Raw genomic sequence first — 23,475 nt, forward strand, 5'->3', positions numbered from 1 at the left:
GTCACAGAAGACAGAGGGTGGTAGTGGAAGGGTCTTTTTCCGGCTGGAGGCCTGTGACTAGTGGTGTTCCGCAGGGCTCTGTATTGGGACCTCTGCTGTTTGTGATTTATATAAACGATCTGGAAGGTGGTGTAACTGGGGTGATCAGTAAGTTTGCGGACGACACAAAATTGGCAGGACTTGCAGATAGTGAGGAGCATTGTCAGAAGCTACAGAAGGATAAAGGGCGGCACGGTAGCACAGTGTTTAGCACTGCTGCTTCACAGCTCCAGGGTCCCGGGTTCGATTCCCGGCTCGGGTCACTGTCTGTGTGGAGTTTGCACATTCTCCTCGTGTCTGCGTGGGTTTCCTCCGGGTGCTCCGGTTTCCTCCCACAGTCCAAAGATGTGCGAGTTAGGTTGATTGGTCAGGTTAAAAATTGCCCCTTCGAGTCCTGAGGTGTGTAGGTTAGAGGGATTAGCGGGTAAATATGTGGGGGTAGGGCCTGGGTGGGATTGTGGTCGGTGCAGACTCGATGGGCCGAATGGCCTCCTTCTGCACTGTAGGGTTTCTATGATTCTATATAGATAGGCTGGAAATTTGGGCAAAGAAATGGCAGATGGAGTTCAATCCTGATAAATGTGAAGTGATGCATTTTGGTAGAAATAATGTAGGGAGGAGCTATACGATAAATGGCAGAACCATAAAGGGTGTAGATACGCAGAGGGACCTGGGTGTGCAAGTCCACAGATCCTTGAAGGTGATGTCACAGGTGGAGAAGGTGGTGAAGAAGGCATATGGCATGCTTGCCTTTATAGGACGGGGCATAGAGTATAAAAGTTGGGGTCTGATGTTGCAGATGTATAGAACGTTGGTTCGGCCGCATTTGGAATACTGCGTCCAGTTCTGGTCGCCACACTACCAGAAGGACGTGGAGGCTTTGGAGAAAGTACAGAGGAGGTTTACCAGGATGCTGCCTGGTATGGAGGGGCTTAGTTATGAGGAGAGATTGGGTAAACTGGGGTTGTTCTCCCTGGAAAGACGGAGGATGAGGGGAGACTTAATAGAGGTGTATAAAATTATGAAAGGCATAGATAGGGTGAACGGTGGGAAGCTTTTCCCCAGGTCGGTGGTGACGTTCACGAGGGGTCATAGGTTCAAGGTGAAGGGGGGGGAGTTTTAACACAGATAGCAGAAGGACATATTTTACACAGAGGGTGATGGGGGCCTGGAATGCGCTACCAGGCAAGGTGGTGGAGGCGGACACACTGGGAACGTTTAAGACTTATCTAGATAGCCATATGAACGGAGTGGGAATGGAGGGATACAAAAGAATGGTCTAGTTGGACCAGGGAGCGGCACGGGCTTGGAGGGCCGAAGGGCCTGTTCCTGTGCTGTATTGTTCTTTGTTCTCCGCTTAGGCCCATGGTTAAAAAAGCAGTCTGGCCTCATTGATAACCTGCATATTTGAAGAACACCCTTGTTGGTTTTGCTAGGTGTCATTCTTGCTTTGTCAATGGCGCAAGTTAAAACTGAAGACTGCGGAGAGACAGCAGGATATCAGGAGCTCCTGGTCAAGCATGCTTTGACTTGAAGATTTGCCTGTTTATTTTCATGACCCTCTATGGCCTTGTCCTACCACATCGCTTTATTCTCCTCCAGCCCTACATCCCTCTGACATATTTGTGCTCAGATGATTTTGGCCTCTTGAGCATCCCAGATTTTAATTGCTCCACCACTATTAGCCATGCCCTCCTCTCTCCCTAAGCCACTCTGACTCTCTACCTCTCTTTCTTCCTTTAGACAGTTCTTAAATCTACCTTTTTGACCAAATATTTGGCAAGCTGTCCTAATATCCCCTTGTGATGCTCAATGTCAAATTATGCCTTTTAATGGTCCTGTGAAGCACCTTGAGACATTATAGGCACGATGTAAATACAAGCTGTGAATGATTTTAACTGCCGACCTGTCCGATTGCCATTAAAACCATCCCTGTAGAGACTTAGTAAGGTTAAGAGGAAAGGGGAAAGAAAGAGATGGTGGGGGTGGGGGTGGGGATAGGGAGAGGAAGGAAGAGACAGAGGGTGAGTAAGAAGGGCGAGAGAGAAGTTGGAGAGAGTGGGAGGGAACGGGGCAAGGGTAAGATGCTATGTTGGAGAGTTGCTGCAGACTCGATGGGTTGAATGGCCGCCTTCTGCATTGTGGGGATTCTCTGATACAATAAAGGAGACAGCTCACTGCCTATGAGAATAATGGAAGCAGAGATGATCAATGATTTCAAAACAAAATTATATGGGCACCTATGGGAAATAAACTTGCACTGCAACGGAGATAGATCAGGTGATTGGGATTGACCAGACTGCTCTACAGTGATTGGTATCACTGCAATGGGCCAAGTGACTGCCATGTCCAGTTGCTCTATTCTATAATGGGGGGGGATATTTTCTAACAAATGATAGATATACCAAGTATCCCTCTGAAAATATTAAATCTAATATACATTTCACTCAATGATTTCAACTCTTAAGATTTTTTTTAAAACACAGCCAATTACCTTAATTATCATTTTACTTTATTTTCAAACTAAACATTTACCCTGAGATGAGTCTGTGATGAGTTTGGCCTTGATTGTTGAGAATTTGCAGCACTGGTAGTGAGTTCAATATTGCTGTCGATTTTGGTTCCATTCAAGAATAAAATGACTTAAAGACCATTTTTAGTTATGTTACTTCAAATTCAGTGCAAATTTATTCTTTGGCTTACTACAAACAAATCATTTGCACAAGAATAAAAGTCCAGAGTTGCAATAACAGTCATAAGAACTATGCTAATCACATGGTACAATTGATTTGTGAAAATTACTTGCCATTTGGGAATTTTAAAAATTGTATAATAAAATAAGCACCTGAGACTTAATCTAATATATTACATCTCGACACACTGCACTTTGAATGTCCATTGTGTTATTAGTTCAAGTGATTCCAATGAGCTGATGAAAATTGTATAATCACAGATGTGAGGGGATAAAAGGATTAAAACATTATTTGCTGTACTCTGTTGTAACACTGTTAGTGCACATGAACAATTTCAATTGCATTCTGTAAACTTCATGCTAGAGCATCAATCATTCTTTCCAGTTTATTTGTAATCTGTTGCTTTTTTCTTACTTTTAGTTATGAATTTGAAAAGATGAAACAATAGTTTCTGTACATGTCTGAAAGGTGAAAACGCGTTTGATTTTGCTTGTTCATCTGAGCTCTTCAGATTCATTCCACAGGCTAAGAACAATCATCTGCTGGGAACCAGGCAATAGGCATATGTTTCTAATTGGACAAATAATAGGTTGGAATATTTTGTCTACTTTGTGCATATTGTTATAGAAATAGGAAACAATTCTTCAAAATAAAACTTGTCAGAATATTCCATTTTAACAAAAATGCATTTTACAGGGCATTGTTCCTTCATATTTAGCAAGATTTTTAATGAGAATTTGAAACAGAAAATGTTACAAATCGCTGGTTATATATTTTTATCATCTAGCATTTTGTTGACGCCATTACATATTTTCTGCAGAGAAGCCTTGTAAGATCCAAATGGATTGTACAGTACAGCCAAGAACTCACAATCCGAAAAGTGATTAAAGACATGATTGATGCGTCCATGTGACTTGGTGGTTAGATGCCGGTCAATGATTTGATGAAGCAGGTCTCTGCACTCATTCAGAAGTTTGGACAAAACATTCCGATCGAAAGTAAAGTCAACCTGATGAAAACTGACAATGGTCATTGCTAACTGATGAACCTTCTTCTTGAACTTCTCCACAAGTATCATCTCATCTTGATTGAATTGATTATTCCTGTACAGGACCCCTAGTTTTATGACTACCTTGATAAGATTTTTGACAATCTTCTCTGCCTCTTTTTTGTTCTGTGTGTATTCCTTGGTTGCTTTGTATAACTCATCCAAAACATCACTGCTTGTATCATCTATCAACGCAATTGCGATTGACTTTGACGCCATCTTGCCAAGTATTTTCTTTTGGGCCTGGACAGCTAGACTTTTGGAATTGAAGACTTCTGTGGCCACTGAAAACAAAGACAAAATAGATTAAGCACATGGTCCAAAATTGTGCTGATCTCTGAAATGGTTCAAAATGTTTTGTTCTGCCTGAGTGCACATTGTGCAATCTGTTACTGGTTCCTCATCATGTGAAATGGTTTTCATCATATGTCTGACACACTGACAGCACTGCACAATATTTCTGGTCATATCAGGATAAAATTGACCATTGAATTCTGGTTGATTATTCGCAGTAAACTTGAAACTGAATAGCTGCATGTAGCCTAACATTATTTCTTTGTGACTTCACTGTTTGCATCAATTTTTTAAAATTAATTTGTGGGACATGGGCGTCACTGGCTGGCTCTGGAGTCACATGTAGGCCAGACCAAAGAAGGACGGTAGATTTCCTTCCCTAAAGGATATGAGTGAACCAGACAGGTTTTTCCGACAATCAACAATGGTCTCATGGTCATCAGTAGATTCTTAATTCCAAATATTTGAATTCAAATACTGCCATGGTCGGATTCGAACCCAGGTCCCCAGAACATTCGCTGAGTTTCTAGATTAATAGTCTAGCGATAATACCACTAGGCCATCGCCTCCCCGATTCAATCAATGAGGATTGAATGTTTGTATAGCTGGCAAACATGTACATGCAAATCATTACATTCTTAATCAATGTTTTTAAAGGCTGCAACTTGTAAATTCAATAAATTCAAAGGTTAAACAAATGTTTTGCAAAAAACCTTCTGCTCCTAATGTGAAGCTCAGATTTACTGCATATTCAAGTTTGCGACTCATTTTTGTATCAAATGTCATTCTACAGCACAGATGACTGGATAATTAGCCATGGTCTACAAAGGGCTGTAGGCATCTCTCAATATTATTAAGAGGCAATTGGTTATGTAGCTTGAGGGGCAGCACGCCACATCAGGCCTGGAGCAAGTGAGGAGGCAGGGCCCAAGTGTGCCTCAGATGGGATTGAACCCATGCTGTTGGCATTATCCTGAACCACATACTAACCATTTCGCCAACTGAATTAATCACCTGTCTGCAGTATACTGAGCAAATCATATTAACTCCCCCATAGCTGGAATTTTACTACTCAGGAAAGGGCCTGTATAGTTGGGTCCCCTATCTGCCCCTGCCCACCCTCATCAGAAGTTTACCAGCAGTGAGGAAGGGGTTTGGATGCTTGCTCGCTCCTGAGGCAATTGAGGGCTCAAAGTAACCAAATAGTTTCAGTGGGGAGGCCCAAATCAAGTTTCCAGCCTGTCAAGTGAAACCTGGTGGACCAGTGGCCACTTTTTCAGGCTTCCTGTTCCAATCAGAGGCCCAGCAAAGGTATTCTATGCTTTGGGACGGCACGGTGGCACAGTGGTTAGCACTGCTTCCTCAGAGTGCCAGGGACCAGGGTTCAATTCTGGCCTCGCATGACTGTCTGAGTGGAGTTTGCACTTTCTCCCCATGTCTGCGTGGGTTTCCTCTGGGTGCTCCGGTTTCCTCCCACAGTCCAAAGATGTGTGGATTAGATTGATTGGCCATGCTAAATTGACCCATAGTGTCAGGAGATTAGCAAGGTAAATGTGTGGGCTTACAGGATAGGGCCTGGGCGGGATTGTTGTTGGTAGAGGCTCGATGGGCCAAATGGTCTCTTTCTACACTGTAGGGATTCTATGATTCTTTGTGTTCCCCCTCTCTCCTGCCCTGTCTATCCACCCATCTACCTCATTGGGGCCTGCCTGTCTTTCCCTGGTAAGACCCTTGATACTTCTTCAAACTTGGCTCCATTGCAGCAAGTTTCCCTTGAGGACTTACTACAGTCCCAGTTGTGGCCCCTGCTCCTGGTAGTGCTGCTGGGACCAGAGCTGTTACCAATAGAAGTGGAAGACCTGCCTGGAGCCAATTAGTGGCCCAATGACCATTAACTGGCTGCAGGTGAGAAGCCAAGCGGGCTTGCTCACCTGCCCCAGCATAAAATTCTGCCCAATAGTATCACCACTAAGTCCTGAAGAACATAGTTGCATCAACTAACACTACACCTAACAGGGATAGTAACCTACTTGGCCTCGTCCCCAAAAATTGACTTGTCACAGATGCCCATTGATATGAGGGACCAGCATACAGTCTTGGTGAAGAGAGAATTTCATTTTCAGTGATGAATGTATTGCTAATATTCTGTTAAGTATTACAGTTCAAGGACAGATGTAGTAGCCTAAAATTGATAAATGAGGCATTGTGGTCCATCTGCAAAAATAGAATTATAGAACAACACACTGTAACTACACAGTTACCATCAGTCTGTACCAATATTAACTCCATGGGTCGAATGATCTACTTCTGCTCCTATGTCTTATGGCCAACATGGAATGAACCATCAAGAAAGCCATCAGGTGACACCTACTCAATAATAACCTGAACATCGATACTCAGTTTGGGTTCTGCCAGAACCACCCAATTCCACACTACATCATAGCTTTGTTCCATACATAGATGCAAGAGCTGAATGGCATTGAAAGTGGTTGTGTTCAATGTTAAGGAGATATGCAACCAAGTATGGCACCAAGAAATAAAACAATGGTGTCTAGTGGCTAGAGTGATACCTGATACAAAGAAAGGCAACTGTGATTTTTTGAGGCCAATCCCAATCATCACTGCATCAGAACATTGTTGTAAGGGAGCTTCACAGGTCAGTTTCTTGGCCCAACCATCTCCAGTTGCTGCACAAATAGCCTTCCAGCTTAGAGTTGGAGCTGTTTGCTGACTACTGTCCATTTGGAGTTCTTCCAAGTCACTTGGTCAAAATCCTGGAATTCTTTGCTTAACACCATTGTGGTCACGCCATCACCATAGGGGGCTACAGCAGTACCAGGAGAAGGCCGACTCCAAAAGGGCATAGATTGGCTCGTGGAATGAGCAGATAAGTGGCAGATAGTGTTTAATACAGAGACATGTGAGGTGACTGGGAGGAGACTTTGGAATCAAAAGCATAATTTCTAAATATGCAGAAGACACCAAATTTGGAGGATTGCTGATGAGAACTGCAATAATCTACAAGAATAATACCGAATTAATTGGCAAATGAAGTTCAACACTGATAAGTGAGAGGTAGTACAATTTGGTAGGAAGAATGGGGAGGTCATTCATGACTTGGAAAATGCAAGTCTAGGTAGAGGAAAAAGGGATCTTGAAGTACAAATACACTAATCACAAAAGTTGCACTAAAGGCCTGCAAGGCCATTAAAAAACAAATCAAGTACTAGGCTTTAGCTCTCGAGGGATAGAATTGAAATGTAGGGAGGTTATGTTATGTTGAACCTTGCTTGGAATACTGCCTGCAGTACTGGTCACCAGATTATAGAAAGGATGCAGAAGCACTGGAAAATTAGGAAAGGTTTCGATAGCGTGGGGGAAGAGAGAATGTTTCCTCTTGTGGGGAAGATCTAATGCCATCAGTATAATATTTTAAAATCATCAAAAAATCCAATATGGAATTCAGAAGAAATGTCTTTACCCAAAGAGTAGTGAGAATATGGGACTCACTACTGCAGGGAGTGGCTCAAGCAAATTGTACAGATGCAGTTAAGACAAACATATGAGGGAGAAGGGAAGAGAGGGTTATGATGTTAGATTTAGATGAGGAAAGGTGAGAGGCAGTCTGAGTGTAGCATTAATGTGGCATGGCCTGTTTCTGTGCCATTTATTCAATGTATTCCTGTATATTTTTTACATACAGGGGACTGAATTTTATTTGCCCTTGGCAAGCATGTTGCCTGTAAGGGGTGGCATGTAAAATAGGGGAGAGGGCATATAAAATTAGGTGGGCACCTATCTTACCACCTTCCCACCCATCCCCAAGCTCACTCCATTAGACAGGGGGTGGGTGTCAAAATTGGCAGCCCATCCACCGCATTTAAGTGACCAATTAAGGGTCAATTAGGCTTATTATCAAGCCAACTCAACCTGGTAGTATGCTGCCCACACCATAAAATGTTTGATGTGGGCAGTAGAGTGGGAGATGGAAGCCCCACTTTTACCAATGGTGTCATGCTTAAAAGGCGAGAAGGGGGATAGTTGCTCTTCAGGGGTTGCCCTTTTCCAATTGCAAGGCTCTCCTCCCTTCCCACTCCTCCCTTCCTACCTGCATCCTCCCTAAAACCACCCACCCCCCACCCCTCTCCCTAACCTACCCAAACCCTCACGATCCAAGATCCTGATCCTAGCTGTCCTGGGGATCCAAGGCCTTGATGTCCTTTCCTCTTCAGCCATTCCAGCAGCAGCCACTAATGCCATCCTGGTGCTGCTGGGGCTGATGGAGTTGCTGACCAATCCGATTGGCTGGCAGCTCTGGAGGGTGGGACTTCTGCCAACGACGTGGGGTGGAAGTCCCACTCAGCCCTCATTGGTCCACCCTGCAGCACTCTCTGGCTGTGGGGCAGATGGGTACGGAGCATGTCAGTGTATCAGTTTATGTATGGGATTTTTATTCCTGGATTCCGATCCTGCTGTCATGGTGAGATATGGGTCAGGAACCCACACATGACTGCGGTGGAATCCAGAGGGAGATTTTGGAGAAGGCATCTAATTAGAAAATCCTCCTGAAGTCCTGTTCAACTAAATACAGTGGATAGACACGGGTGTGGAGGGCCAATAGGAGACTGTCCAGTGCTGAAAAATGAGTAATCCCATTGTCAGAGCTGGGCATTGCCAATGAGGGTGGGAGAATGAGAAGATGTTTCAAGCTGGACCTGTCCTCTGAATACTCTTCAATATTTCAAAGTAAGAGAAATGGACACAGCTGCAAAGCCATTATTCTGGAGTGCCTCCAGTCCTTCCACTGGATAGGCTGTGGCTGTAGCTTGTAGCCCTTTAGCAATTGTAGATGATGTAGATGGGGAAATTAACAGCGGCATTGCTGTCAGCCTAGACTACCACCAGGGGGCCACCTCCATCCATTGGATGGAATTTGGCCTCAGTGGGGACCTGCCAGCTACCTGAAAACTCCCAGGCAAGTCGATGAGTATTTTTAAAAGCACCGTAATTGGCCTAATTGGGCAACCACTTCTAGAAGGTGGGTGGCCATCAACTCCGCACTTCCCCTTATCCCTCCTGGAAACAACTGCCTTTGCAGGTTGCTGGAAATTGCTGGCATGTTCATTTCTGAGCCTACCTCTGAGCTTCAACGAAAATCCTGGCCAATGAATTAAGACATTGGCCTGATATTTGTGTTATGCTACCAGTTTAGAACTGATGCATGCTTGAAATTGCTTTCTACAGTGGCAATTTTAATAACCCTATGACTTAGGGCTATCAACGTGGATAGTTTGAGTCAGGAGTCTGCGGCGAGTGCAGGATGGACTCGAGCCTGCCATTCCTGGAAGCCAAGCATTTGCAACCAAGTCACGGTCACCAGCAACCATCCCACTCCTTCCCACACAGTCAAAGTGCTCCTTATTTTCTTTCATAAGAGCATGTCACACTGGCCAAGTTACCTCAAAGCTGGTGCAATGCAAGATAAAAATGTATCTGTATTTCCCTTCAAAATGTCCTCTGCAGCACCGGACCAGCAACAAAAGGAATTTACAATTTCAACAAAGAATGGTTATTCTCAGATCCAAACTGATCAATAGTGGTATATTCTCCCAGATGTAACTCAAGATACCAAGTGAAAAGAAAATAATTTGCTGGAGAACTCATGCCAGAGAGTGTAGGAATATATCCAAAGTGTCACATATAAAGATAGATCAAACCGTTATGCTTCTTTTCCCATGTACAATGATAGACTTTTTAAGATAAATGTTAATGGGTCAAATATGAAAGAAATGCAGATAATGCTCGCAAACCCTTAATTTCTGAGCGACGAGGAGAATTCAGAATTAATCACATGTTCCAAGTTGCATTCCAACATTTTTGGCCCTTTAACCCTCAGTCCTCACAACCCATCATCCCCCACCAACCTACCATGGCTCCTTATACTCTCCATGGCCACTCATGCCACCAAACCATCTTTATGGTCTCTTATAACCTATATGCCATCTCATATCCATAAACCCCCATGGCCCTTATAACTTCCATGCCAACACATGCCAACTTACACCCACCCACTTCCCATGGCTCCCATGCTAACTCACCATGGGCAGACCCCGGGAGCCATGTCAGGATGAAATAAAATGAAGTTCTAAAAATCTAATACAGCCGTCACTACAATTTTTAAAGATCCTATTCTTGAGAGCTCATTCAAATCTCATAAATCTCAGGTGTTTGAAATTTTATAAAATCAAACATACTTTTGTTCTTCAAGCTGTCAATTAAAGTCCGAACTCAGGACCCCTGCTGAGGTCATTCTTACTTGTGGAAGTTAGTCAAGCATTCATAAACAGAACATATTAAGAAACAATTATTGAAACTGCTGGGGCTGATCCTACAATATCTAGCAAACAGTATTCTTTATTTAGCTCTCACTGACTGCTGCAAACAAAGCCTAAAGAGCAGAGGATTAAAAATTCATGGTGTAGACATAAATGCTCTTGATGAACAGATATGGTCTGATTAGCTGCCAAGAGCATTTATGTCTACTCCATGAATTTGTAACTACCACACTGTGGTAATAGTCAGCCACAAAGGAGTCAGTTTAAACTCAGCACTGAGTTCAAATGGCCCTGCTAAGTTGGATTTCCCTTTTGTGTGAATCATGCCCTCTCCCCTTACTCCGCTGGCAAAAATTAGGATCTACTGGAAATGGGAGCAGAACTTCCATATGCAGGTCCCACCAGCCATTTTTGAAGACCAAGGAGTCTTCCCAACTCTGCAAAGATCTGACCCTTAGGACCCAATTTTATCAATAAGTTGCACCTGTTTTTGGGCACGAAAACTTGGTGAAGTCAGGTGTGAGGTGAGTAGCATGATCTCCGACCACCTCTGCGCCCGTTCCCCTTTACCAAGCGGCTAAAATGGCTGTGATCGGCACCATGCCCAAAATGGGTGTAACGTCAATTTAAGTGCATTTGCATGCATTTAAATTGACTTGATGGGCTGAATGCCCAAACTTACCAGCATTTCCCCCTTTACCACCATGTTCGCCTGTTCAGATTCGGCGCGAAACAGGCATGGACCGCAAAGGCCTGTTTCTCGCACTCCAGTTTCTGAGGAGGTAAGTTCAGAGCTTTCAGCGGCTCTCTGACTTAGATCGGCGATAGAGGGGTGATGGGTCAGATGGATCGCTGGTGCGAGGGGGTGAGGAGGAGGAGGGAGGCGGGCCAGATCGTTCTCTGGTGGGGGGTGGTGGGGAGGAGGATGGAGGCAGGTCAGATGGATCTCTGGTGGAGGGGTGGAAGAGAAGGAAGAAAACGGGTCAGATCGTTCTCTGGTGGGGAGGTGAGAGGAGCAGGGAGGCGGGCCAGATTGTTCTCTGGTGGGGAGGTGGGAGGAGCAGGGAGGCGGGCCAGATTGTTCTCTGATTGAGGGGGGAGGAGAGAAGCGGGTCAGATGGATCTCTGATGGGGGATGACGGGGGCGGGGGGGGTTAGGGGCAGGGGGTTCCACTCTGCAAGCAATCCGTGGGGGGGGGGGGGCGGGGAGAAGGGGGGTCCGCTGTCACTCTGCATGCGATCAATGGGGGGGAGGGGCGAAGTGGGGCAGAGGGTTGCGATTGGTCTGGGTAGCGGGGGAGTGGGGGGATAGTTATATTGTGGGAGTGGGGCGATGATTGTGGGGACCATTGCTCCTGGGCCTCTTTATCCGGTCCGGGAGTGATGTGGCAGGGGAGCGTTTTTCAAATTTCTTTTCACTGCACATGTGCATTTGAAGGCTCCGATCGGAGCAGCAGCGTTCCGGGCGCAATAAGCCCCGCCCACAGGCTTGTGCAGTACCATTCAGACTCGCTTCTTTTTTTTCAGGCAGAGTGCGTACGAGGGCGCCAGAAAACATGTTTACAAGTCGGATCTGGATCACTCCCAGATTCAGCACTTAGAATCAAAATGGTAAAATCAGGCCCTTGGTGTCTGTTTTTATCTGATTATACCTTTTTAATTCGTCTACGTTGAAGGCAATATGTAAATGCAAGCTGTTGCTATGTGGAAAGATGAAACTGCTTTTTGTAGTGCAGAAATAGCTACTTTGCGGGCACAAAAAAATAATGTACCAATGCACAATACAGGGAACAAACAAATTCATTTCTGTCTAGGGTCTTATGCTGTTTAATTGGATGAGAGTTGCATTATTTTGTTCAACGTGTATTTAAGAAAACTTGTTCGGACAAACATCTAAACCACAGGAAAAAGATCCATAGCTTCAACCCAGGTCACAAAATGTTCTTTCAGCCAACTGAGGATAGATCTACATGCCGGAGAATGATTTTATCACACACTCAAAAGTTTATGAATTTAAATTCTGCCAGTTTTAACTTCCTGGTACTCAGAAATGAATTACGTAATATAGATCAAACATCATGGTGAGATTAGCAATGTCTTCATGTGGGACACTGCCATGTTCTAGCAGTATTTCAGTTCACCCGAAAGCACAGCACTAGTTTACACATGCACATTGATGACACAATGCTACCTCTCTCGACTCTTAACACAAAAACAACATTTTACAAGTGCTGGAAATCTAAAATAAAAACCAAAGATGCTCAAAATATTCAGCAGGTAAGGCAGCACCAGTGGAGAGAAACAGAGTTAACATCTGGGGTTGAGATAACCTTTCTTGAGAACAGTTCAATCAGTTCTCATCTTACAATCATTCATTTCTTTTGTTTCTAAACATTAACAGATGCAGAAAAGTAGACAATTGTATCCCATTGACCGTGAAGCTTGCAGGACATCCACAAATTTCAAAAATGATGTTACTCCAATACTTTACCAGGTTTTACTAAATTTGTTCATAAGTAGTATCAAAAAGCCATTAAAATTCCCCTAAGAGGGATTGAAGGTAAATGTGTAGAACAGAAGTAGTAGCCTGACAGACTAATAATTAAATATAGTCAAGTTTGTCACACAATATGCTAGCTTTTATAATTGTTATTCTCAGACTCTTACTGGCCTTAGTTAATGAGCTGGGAACCAGGTGATGAAGACCAAGGAGAGGAAGGAGGAAGAGTCAGAGAAGCAACAAGAAGCAACAACCAGTGAAGGCAAATTGTGATGCAGTTTGTGTAAGGACTTATGTCCCTTGCACTAAAATAAATATGCATCTTCTCATTACTTCTGTTTATTTCCAGATTTAATTTAATTAATTTGATTAAATTAGCATAATTAAATCTGGGGGAAATCTTTCATTCGGATGACAATCTGAACTTGTTTCAACCTCTCTGGCAAGTCTGTGGTTGAACCAAAAATCTGCATGTTTGCAAAAAAAAGGTTTTCACTCTAAACAAAATTTAACTAGGCACATTAAGATTACCGATGAAAAATTTTCCTCTCAACTGAATGGGACCAATTTTCGTGTTTGGCACTTTATTGGATGCCTGTGGGATGGGAGTGATGGGGGGCGGGGGAAGGGGGAGGCGCACTGTAGGTTGCAGGTGGATGGGATGGGTTGGGGGGGGAGGGGCTCCTGTAGCAGCTCAGCATTAGATTGCTGCAGTTGTGCTTTTGAGCTAAAATGAGTTACTTTTGAGCTGAGATGTTTATTTCAGAGAGACACTTGCCATTTTCTTTGTGATTTTCACATGTTTCACATGAAGGAGCACTGGTTTGGTTTTTAGGTAGTTGCTAAATCCTATGGTCGAGATGTCCATTTGCAAACAACACTGGGGTCTGACACTTCATACTTAAACTGCTAGACCAGAGCATGACATCAACCGCAGCCTCGTTCTCAACTGCTTGGTTCTTTCAGTTCCACTTTTCTAGTTTCCTCTCCTTGGTTTCTTTATTATTTCCCTTCCTTCCTCTTTTCTTCCCCCTCTGGTGCTGTCCTTTTCCTACGCAAATCGTCATAGTTTCTCTTTCTTTTGCCGCTGTAATTCTGTATTTTTTAAAGTACTCCATTTTCTCTTTGTCCACTGTTGCTGCAGCTTTGTTTCTCAGCAAAATTTCTTTTGTTTGCCTTTTTCTCTCTACGTCCTTTTCTTCACTGTCTATTATGATATTTTCCCCTTCTCCTGGAGAGATTTTACTGCCTTGTTGGAGGCTGGGGGAAGAGGGGTCCAGTGAAATAGAGAAAACCTGCAGTCATGCAGCACGAGGAAGTCAATGGGCAACTGGAGCTTTTGGAATCTTATAGCCAGGTTTTTGTGGAGTTGGGAAGTCTGATAGGCTGGCCCTGGATATGAAAGGCCTGCACCCATTTCTGATAGATCACATTTTTGATCGTAGGGGGCAGGGTGTAATTTGCACCCGCATGCTCAGTTCAAACAAACCGATCATAGAAACCCTACAGTGCAGAAGGAGGCCATTCGGCCCATCGAGTCTGCACCGACCACAATCCCACCCAGGCCCTACCCCCACATATTTACCCGCTAATCCCTCTAACCTACGCATCCCAGGACTCTAAGGGGCAATTTATAACCTGGCCAATCAACCTAACCTGCACATCTTTGGACTGTGGGGGGAAACCGGAGCACCCGGAGGAAACCCACGCAGACACGAGGAGAATGTGCAAACTCCACACAGACAGTGACCCGAGCCGGGAATCGAACCCGGGACCCTGGAGCTGTGAAGCAGCAGTGCTAACCACTGTGCTACCGTGCCGCCCCGTGGTACCGATGGCACAGTGGTTAGCACTGCTCCTCACAGCGCCAGGGACCCGGGTTCGATTCCCGGCTTGGGTCACTGTCTGTGCGGCGTTTGCACATTTTCCCCATCTCTGCATGGGTTTCCTTTGGGTGCTCCGGTTTCCTCCCTCAGTCCAAAGACGTGCAGGTTAGGTTGATTGACCATGCTAAATTGACACTTAGGGCCCGATTTTACCATCAGGTTGCGCCTGTTTTCAGGCATCAAAACTTGGTAAAGTCGGGCGTGAGGCGAGTAGCGCAATCTGCGCCCGCCTCCACGCCAGCTCCCCCTTTACTAAGGCCCGAAAATGGCCACGATTGGGACCGCGCCCGATACGGGCGTAACAGCCATTTAAATGCATTTGCATGCATTTAAATTGACTTAATGGGCTGCACGCCCAACCTTACTGGCACTCTCCCCTTTACCACCGCGTTCGCCCATCCAGAAGCGGTGCGAAAGACATGCTCCACAAAAGTCCGATTCGGGCGCTCCAGTTAATGAGGAGGTAAGTGCCGAGCGTCCGACGGCTCCCTGCTTGAGATGAGTGGGGAGAGGGTGAGAGGGTGGCGAAGGGGGATCCGACGGCTCTCTGCTTGAGATCAGTGGGGGGGATCCGCTGCCACTCAGCCTAAGATCAATGAGGGGAAGGGGGGCCTGCGATCGGTCTGGGTGGCTGAGGGGGTGGGGGATAAGGGGTCAGTAATGTTGTGGGGGTGGGGCAATGTCCGTGGGGGCCAGGGAGAGGCATTATCCGGCTCGGGAGCAATGTGGCATGGGAGCAGCATTCTATCATTTTTTTTTCTACACATGCGCAGTTGGAGGCACCAATCGGAGCTGCAGGATTTCGAGCGCGTTAAGCCCCACCCACAGGCTTCTGCAGTGCGACTTGGAACTGCTGATATTTTTCAGGCAGAGTGCGAATGGGGGCGTCTGAGAACGGGTCTAAAAGTCGGATCCGAAACACTCCCAGTTTCAAGTCCACCCAGCACTTAGAATCAAAATGGTAAAATAGGGTCCTTAGTGTTAGGGGGACTAGCAGGGTAAATACGGGGTAGGGGCTGGGTGGGATTGTGTTCAATGTAGACTCAATGGGCCGAATGGCCTCCTTTTGCACTGTACAGATTCTATGTGATTCTATGATTCATTGCAGCAAAGGTCTTAACCACAGCATGGGAATCACAAATTCATGCAGTAAATATAAATCAAAAGAGAAAATGCTGGAAAATCTCAGCAGGTCTGGCAGCATCTGTAAGGAGAGAAAAGAGCTGGCGTTTCGAGTCCAGATGACACTTTGTCAAAGTTTAGTTGTCGGCTTTGACAAAGGGTCATCTGGACTCAAAACGTCAGCTCTTTTCTCTCCTTACAGATGCTGCCAGACCTGCTGAGATTTTCCAGCAATTTCTCTTTTGGTTTCAGATTCCAGCATCCGCAGTAATTTGCTTTTATCCAGTAAATATAAATGCTCTCCAAGGGCAGATATGGTCCGCTTAGCTGGAGATTATTTTTCAAATCTCCTGTTCTTTAAATTGTAGAAAAATCTGGCTGCAGCTGTCAATGCATGTTTTTAAAAACCCCTTTGTAGTTTGTTTTCATTGACAGACCAACTGGTGGAGGATCAATTTGTGTAGTATTTGTTGACATTTCCTTAAAGGCTATTATTATATCATTATGCAAGCTTGGCTGACTTTCAAAAGCTATCATCCCAGCAGGGAGTTCTGAGTTCACAGTTTGATTGAGAGCTCCCGCGCCTGTGCTTTTTATGAAACATCCTGGGGAACTTGATAGTTGGTAAAATAGCAGAGCAGACAGATGACAATTCAAAGCAGCAATTGGTTAGGAGTACAATGTCCACAGATGAGCAGACAAATAGGCTGCCAGATGCTCAATAAACTCAAAACAAAAGCAAACAAAAATCAATCTGCCAATTGGTGGCAAAACACTGAATGAGTCCTCAGACTGGCACAGAGCTTGGCTAGCAAAGGATTTAACTGATTAATAAAATAAAATTGGGAGTCCTTGTTAATCATCAGTGTACATTAGGGGTGATAGTGTTACCAGAAGTTCTTGACATACACCCTTAAGAAGCCTATTCCTTACGACCAGGCCATCCAAACATTTTGTACCATTTACATGAGTAAATGGTACAAAAGTCACTAAATCCAATGTGGGGCCAGCTTACTTACTTACTTAAATTTTATTTGAGTCTGAATTTCAAATTACTCAGCCACTGGCCTTTTAGGTTTTGCGGGGGGGGGGGGGGGGGGGGAGCGGTTTGGAATTGAAGGAACGGGATTTTCTCTGGGTTCCCACCTGCCCCAATCTGACTGCAATTTCACACTGGAGTGCTCAAGGCCTCGAACGGGGCACCCACATTTACCCAGTTGAGGCCCTTAAGTGTCTTCTGATCCTCCCTCCCCCCCCCCCCCAGGCCTTTCCTCCAACACTCCAATTGCCCCCTTTGTGTGCCCCAACACTACCCTACCCTACCCTCCTGCCCTAGGACCCCTTAAACTAGCCCCCCAGCATGTGCGTTAGGCTCAGGCATCTTCCTGAAGTTCTTCCTTAGTTCACTGCAGCTTTTGTCATTGCAGGAACTGGAAAGCTGCTGGACAATCAGATTGGCTGGCAGCTCTCTAAAATGGGACTTCCTCATGAGTGAGGGGTGGAAGTCTCGCCTGCAGTAAATTGATGCCCATTCAAGCGTAAAATGGCTGCGAGGCACTTGGAGTCAGTGGGGATGTGTTTCCCACCGATTTCTTTGCATGGCGGGAAGGGAAACTCCGCCATCCGAAACATCCAGGCCCCAGGTCATATGTTGCAAAATCGAGTCCCTGTTCTTTGCCTGGAAATGAAGTGCTCTTTATGTTAAATTGTACTTATTCCTCTGAGATTCTGCATCGCCATTGGAGCTTTACAAAATTGAAACTAAAGTCAAACTCGGCACCTCCCTCTGCGACTGGATCCTGAACTTGCTAACCCACAGATCATTATCAATAAGGATAGGCAACAACACCTCCACGATCATCCTCAACACCTGTGCCCCACAAAGCTCTGTTCTCAGCCCCCTACTATACTCCTTATACGCTATGACTGTGTGGCCAAATTCCCCACCAACTCGATTTTCAAGTTTGCTGATGACACCACCATAGTGGGTCAGATCTCAAACAATGATGAGACAGAGTACAGGGACGAGATAGAGAATCTGGTGAACTGGTGCAGCAACAATAATCTCTCCTTCAATGTCAACAAAACGAAGGAGATTGTCATCGACTTCAATAAACGTAAAGGAGAACATGCCCCTGTCTACATCAATGGGGGCGAAGTAGAAAGGGTTGAGAGCTTCAAGTTTTTAGATGTCCAGATCAACAATAAAATGTCCTGGTCCTCCCATGCTGATACTATTGTTAAGAAGGCTCACCAACGCCTCTACTTTCTCAGAAGACTAAGGAAATTTGGCATGTCAGCTACAATTCTCACCAACCTTTACAGATGCACCATAGAAAGCATTCTTTCTGGTTGTATCACAGCTTGGTATGGCTCCTGCTCTGCCCAAGGCCGCAAGGAACTACAAAAGGTGGTGAATGTAGCCCAATCCATCACGCAAATCAACCTCCCATCCATTGACTCTGTCTACACTTCCCACTGACTCGGCAAAGCAGCCAGCATAATTAAGTCCCCACGCATCCCAGATATTTTCTCTTCCACCTTCTTCTATCGGAAAAAAGATACAAAAGTCTGAGGTCACGTACCAACCGACTCAAGAACAGCTTCTTCCCTGCTGCTATCAGACTTCTAAATGGGCCTACCTTCATTAAGTTGATCTTTCTCTACACCATAGCTATGACTTTAACACTACATTCTGCACTCCCTCGTTTCCTTCTCTATGAACTGTATGCTTTGTCTGTGCAGCACTTAAGAAACAATACTTTTCACTGTATGTTAATACATATGACAATAATAAATCAAATCAAATTAAAATCCTTCCGCTGGAATTCTCCAAGCTTACCTGCAGCTGGGATCCCCCAGTCCCGCTGCAGTGAATGGAGTTTTGGCTGAGCATCAAATTCTCCGTTCTCGCTGGCAGCATGGCGTACAAAACTGGGGAATTCCAGCCTGTACCTTGTGCTTTTCTCCCTTTCCTACTATTGAATTCTGCTTCCTATTACAACTCAAAGGTAAGCCTAATTGTGTTTATCTGTTGTTTTAATCAAATAATATAAAAATAGTTTATAGAGAAACAAATCTAGATTAACAGAACGTGACCAATCAAATGGTTTAATTGAAAATGGATGATAGTTATTTTTTGGACTGTAACAGTCCTTTGCTTTGTCTATCTTGATCGTTATAATAGAATCAAAATCTAAACTACAATTGCTCTTTGTTCAGTTTTTTTTGTCTCCACAGTGTCCTCCACCAAGAATTCTCAGCAGATAAAGCCTCATGAAATTATAACTCAGTTCATGTAAGTGTCTCACCTCAGCACATCCTGCTGCAACATTTTTACTCGAGTATTTAATAATGAAAGAAATTGACCTGGAGAACACTTAGCTACTGCGACAAAACTCAGGTCATAAGGAATGTACAATAGTGCAGTGGTTATACTACTGGACCAGTTATCCAAATGCTAAATCCCAGCATCGTAGCTTGAGAATTTAATTTCAGTTAAAAGAAATCTGTAACAACTGGTACCAGTAAAAGAAGTGACCATGAAATTATTAAATTGTTTTAAAAACCAAAGTTGGTCACTGATTTTCATTATCGAAGGATACTTCAGTTTGGCCGACATGTGACTCTAAGTTCCAAAGTTGTAGGCCATGTACCACTATTCATGCCGGCGGGATTTTCCCATCCCACCACAGTGAGTGGAGATTGGGCTGGCCACCAAATTCTCCACCTTTGCTGCAGCAGGAGCGTGGCATGAACGGCAGGTAAGATCATATCTGTTGACTTTTAACTGCTCTTTAAAATGACCTAGCAAGACAGGCAGTAATATCCAATTGTTGTCAAGAGAATCCAGAATGTAATCCAAGGGAGCACTCAGCTATGACCTAGGTATTGGATCAGAAGATGACAAAGCCACACCCAGCTATGCTGATCCTGCGAAGTCCTTCTCACTAAATCTGGCAACAGGTGTTAACGTTACCAGAGGTGTCCCAAAAGGCAGTCATCCAAAAGCTATTTATGATCATTCTCACAGAATCGTATCCAGCAACCAAAATCCCAAACTTTCCATCACCACCCAAGACTCACCAAAGATGGGGTTATGGTGATATATCGTAGGTTGGTCTCCTTGACATTGGGTCAAGAACTCCTGGGACTGGATTTTTGTTTTGGGGTCAGCACCATTTCCAGGTCCTGACCCTACACCTAAGGCCAGGTGTGATATTTGAAAGGATGGCAAATCAATGGATAGGGCCGGTGCTCAACAATCAACTGATGGCGGCTGGGGTACCAGGCCTTTGACCCTGAGAGATAGGCAGCCGGATGTAGGTAAGAGAGGGCTGATTCCTTGATTTATGTCTGTGATTATCAACCCTAACTAAAAATCTGTGCAAGTTGAAATCAACACGCAAAGTGTTTGAACTAATGGTCCCTGTCACTTTAAGAACATCACCATGCACTCCTCCCGAGCCCACGCAGGCACATCAAAAGTTCCAAATTTCAGGGTAAGTCGGATCAGTGGAATTTGTGTCCTTCTATGGTGGCAAACTTCTGAGCATTCGCTGCTACTGAGAATGGATAATATGGACCATAATGTTAAGGGTTCATAGCCTCTGATTGCCTTGGGGTAAACCTTGAAGCAAGTGTTAAGTCCTCATTGAAAGCAAAATACTGCAGACGTCTGGAATAAAAATAAAAAATGTTGGAAAAACTCAGCAGGTCAGGAAGCATCTGTGAAAAGAAAGAGTTAACATTGCAGCTCGAGATGACCTTTCATCTGATTGGTTGAATATCAGAACGGCAGAGATCAGGGAGCTTGAGCTGTCAAACAAATTATGAATTCTCTGGGGCACAGCTGTTTCAACAAGCTTAATGGATCTTTGGGCATTCAGTCAAGCCTCATTATGTATTAAGAGGGGCAGCGAGGTGGAAGGGTACAGCTTGGCATAAGGGGCATTAGGAGGACCTTTTGAACTTACCTTTTAAAAGGTAAACCTTTACCCTCAGGCAAACTTTCCATCACCACCCCCAAACTCACCAAAGATGGGGTTATATCATAGGTTGGTCTCTTCGACATTGGGTCAAGAACTCCTGAGACTGGATTTTTGTTTTGGGGTCAGCACCATTTCCAGGTCCTGACCCTACACCTAAGGCCAGGTGTGATATTTGAAAGGATGGCAAATCAATGGACAGGGCCGGTGTTCACCTACCAACTGATGGCGGGTGGGGTCCCAAGGCTTGAAAGCCAACAGGGCTGTGACCCCGAGAGTTAGGCAGCTGGATGTAGGTAAGAGAGGGCTGATTCCTTGATTTATGTCTGTGATTATCAACCCTAACTAAAAATCTGTGCAAGTTGAAGTCAACATGCAAAGTTTTCAAACTAGTGACTCCTGTATCTTTAAGACCATCATGACTCCTTTGAGGAACAATGAACCATGACTATAAATTGGGAGTGCCAGATGCAGGCTTTTGACAGAAACCAGTCCACATCCTTAAAGGCACCTCACCAACATCCTCCCTCTGCCCTTCACATGCCCGGAAAATCAGACAGTGGGCAATGGCACCAGGGATCCTGGAATTGGGAGCCATTTTTAAAGGACTCCTGAGTTTTCCTGACTTGGTGAAAGTCAAGGTCCTTTTGTCTGGATCCTGCCCAGGCTAACTAATCTGGTACTACCTTTTTTTTGTAGCGGAGTGTCAGGAAAGCAAAAAAAGATCCTCTGGGAGATGAATGAGTGAATGGATTTTTTTTAAAAACTGTCTTCAGAAAAATAATCTTTATCTACACTCAAAATGAACGAAACAATGTTTGTTTTACAAATTGATCCTTTACCATACCTTTTTAATATTTAAATGGGCACATTATACTGCAGTTCGCAAAAGCAATTAAAAATGTGACATTTAACAAATACCATTAGCCAAAAATTACATTGTTCATTTAATGACTACATTTTTTTACTTAAAAAAAAAATTTAAACCAATGCAAATGGTCATAACATTCTTTGCTCGCGCAGATGTTACTTCTCTCACAAAGGGTTTTCCTTCCAGTTTCACTGAAAGCAGAAATGTGACCTGCCATAAACTCTTGTGACTGACCGTTCTGTGTGTCAAGTAAAAATACCAGCTGAAATGTACTTGCTGGTTTAAGGTCAGCTCTGAAGTTTGGAGTAAAGATGCTAAGTAAAACTCGCATTCCAAATCTATTTTTACTGAATTCCTTAATCTAGTGCCGATATAATCACGTGCAGTCTTCCATTGACAGATCAAGCTCAGCAGGCTGGCATTAGCATTTAATTTCTGATGTTCACGCTTGAAGTTTATTGTATGTTTTGTGCATTGATGTACATGTTCAGCATCGTCATCTCTTAACCCATTGCTAATTCAAGCTTTATATAATCATGGGGGTTCCTTATTGTTGTGAACACAATTAGCTACACACTGTTTTATGCCTGGGACCAGGCTCATTGGCAGTTTGATAAATTCAAGACTTACAGGTATTTAATGTCATCCTTTCCGAATACAAACTCTAACTGCAGACCAGAACATTGGGATCAAAGGCTTCTTTCTCTCTCTCTCTCGCTGGTTGCAAGAAATTATTTTGGCTGCCTCAACCTAGTGAGAGTTCAGAGTAAGAAGCAGCCCTTGAATTGTAACTGAATGTTCAATGAAAGGATTAGTTTGGACCCCTGATGAAAGGTGTAATTTAATTAAAGTTAATGCTTTGACAGAGGGGATTGTGCTCTGCTGCGTTTCAGAGCTGTATACTTCAGCACATGAGCAGTGATTTTTTTTATGGTACAAATGCAGAGCAGGACACTCAAGAGGAAGGAGGAAATGAAGAGGTAATGCGCCCATCCCCCCTGTTGGAGTGAGGCTTTCATGGAAGAAGCAGAAAGGTTAAGCCTGGAATCTTCCTCACCAGGCACACTCATTTCATTTAAAAAGGCCACCATTTTCTTGTTTCGATGAAGCAGGATAGAATGGAGTCAGACCTTCCATTAGCAGGTTTGAGGCATCAGTGGGGGCAAGCACATGATGAGGTCAGCTGCCAAGAACACCCACCACTGGTTATTGGGACATTGGCCTAGTTTTAATGATGAATGTCAGGCCTTCAACACCTCATATCACATCAAAGACAGCTAAACATTTAATATCCTTTCAAAACTGCCAATCAAAATCTCCCACTGAGATAAGTGGTTCTGGACATTTGAAACTCTGCCAAGCATTCATAATTGTTTCAGCTCTAATAACAAGCCCTGGAAATTGTAAACAATGGAGTCTATTGAAACTAGAAAACCAACTAGTCATTTTTTAAAAAGCTACACCAAATACTCAAAATATACAGGAGCATGTGGGACTGTTTTCACTAAATGACAGCTGTTGGAAGTTTTTTTTTCATTTTAAAAGGACTCTGGACATTTAATTCACTTCATATTTGCTCACACTAGAGATCTCAATTAGCGTAATAAAAAACACATCAGATTTACAATGTAGCGTTAACTATTGAAACTGAAATTGAAATAGATGTTTGTTCTTTTTTGAATGGGTTTCATGAACAAGT

The 23,475-nt window shown here is 44.1% G+C and overlaps 1 protein-coding gene across 3 annotated transcripts in view; it reads right to left on the reverse strand.

Annotated features, from left to right (window-relative positions):
• Window positions 1-2,697: 2,697 nt before the first annotated feature.
• The window catches only part of LOC144494954 (tumor necrosis factor alpha-induced protein 8), a 118,961-nt gene continuing 98,183 nt past the window's right edge, over window positions 2,698-23,475 (reverse strand). For 2 of the 3 annotated variants that reach the window (XM_078214612.1, XM_078214610.1), the window contains one exon: window positions 2,704-4,064. In XM_078214612.1, coding sequence (XP_078070738.1) covers window positions 3,499-4,064 — 566 coding nt within the window. In that variant the 3' untranslated portion in view covers window positions 2,704-3,498. Of the gene's footprint in view, window positions 4,065-23,475 lie in introns of all 3 variants that reach the window. The other variant, XM_078214609.1, reaches the window with a different exon arrangement.

Source organism: Mustelus asterias, chromosome 6 (genome assembly GCF_964213995.1).
Source record: "Mustelus asterias chromosome 6, sMusAst1.hap1.1, whole genome shotgun sequence".
NCBI lineage: Eukaryota > Metazoa > Chordata > Chondrichthyes > Carcharhiniformes > Triakidae > Mustelus > Mustelus asterias.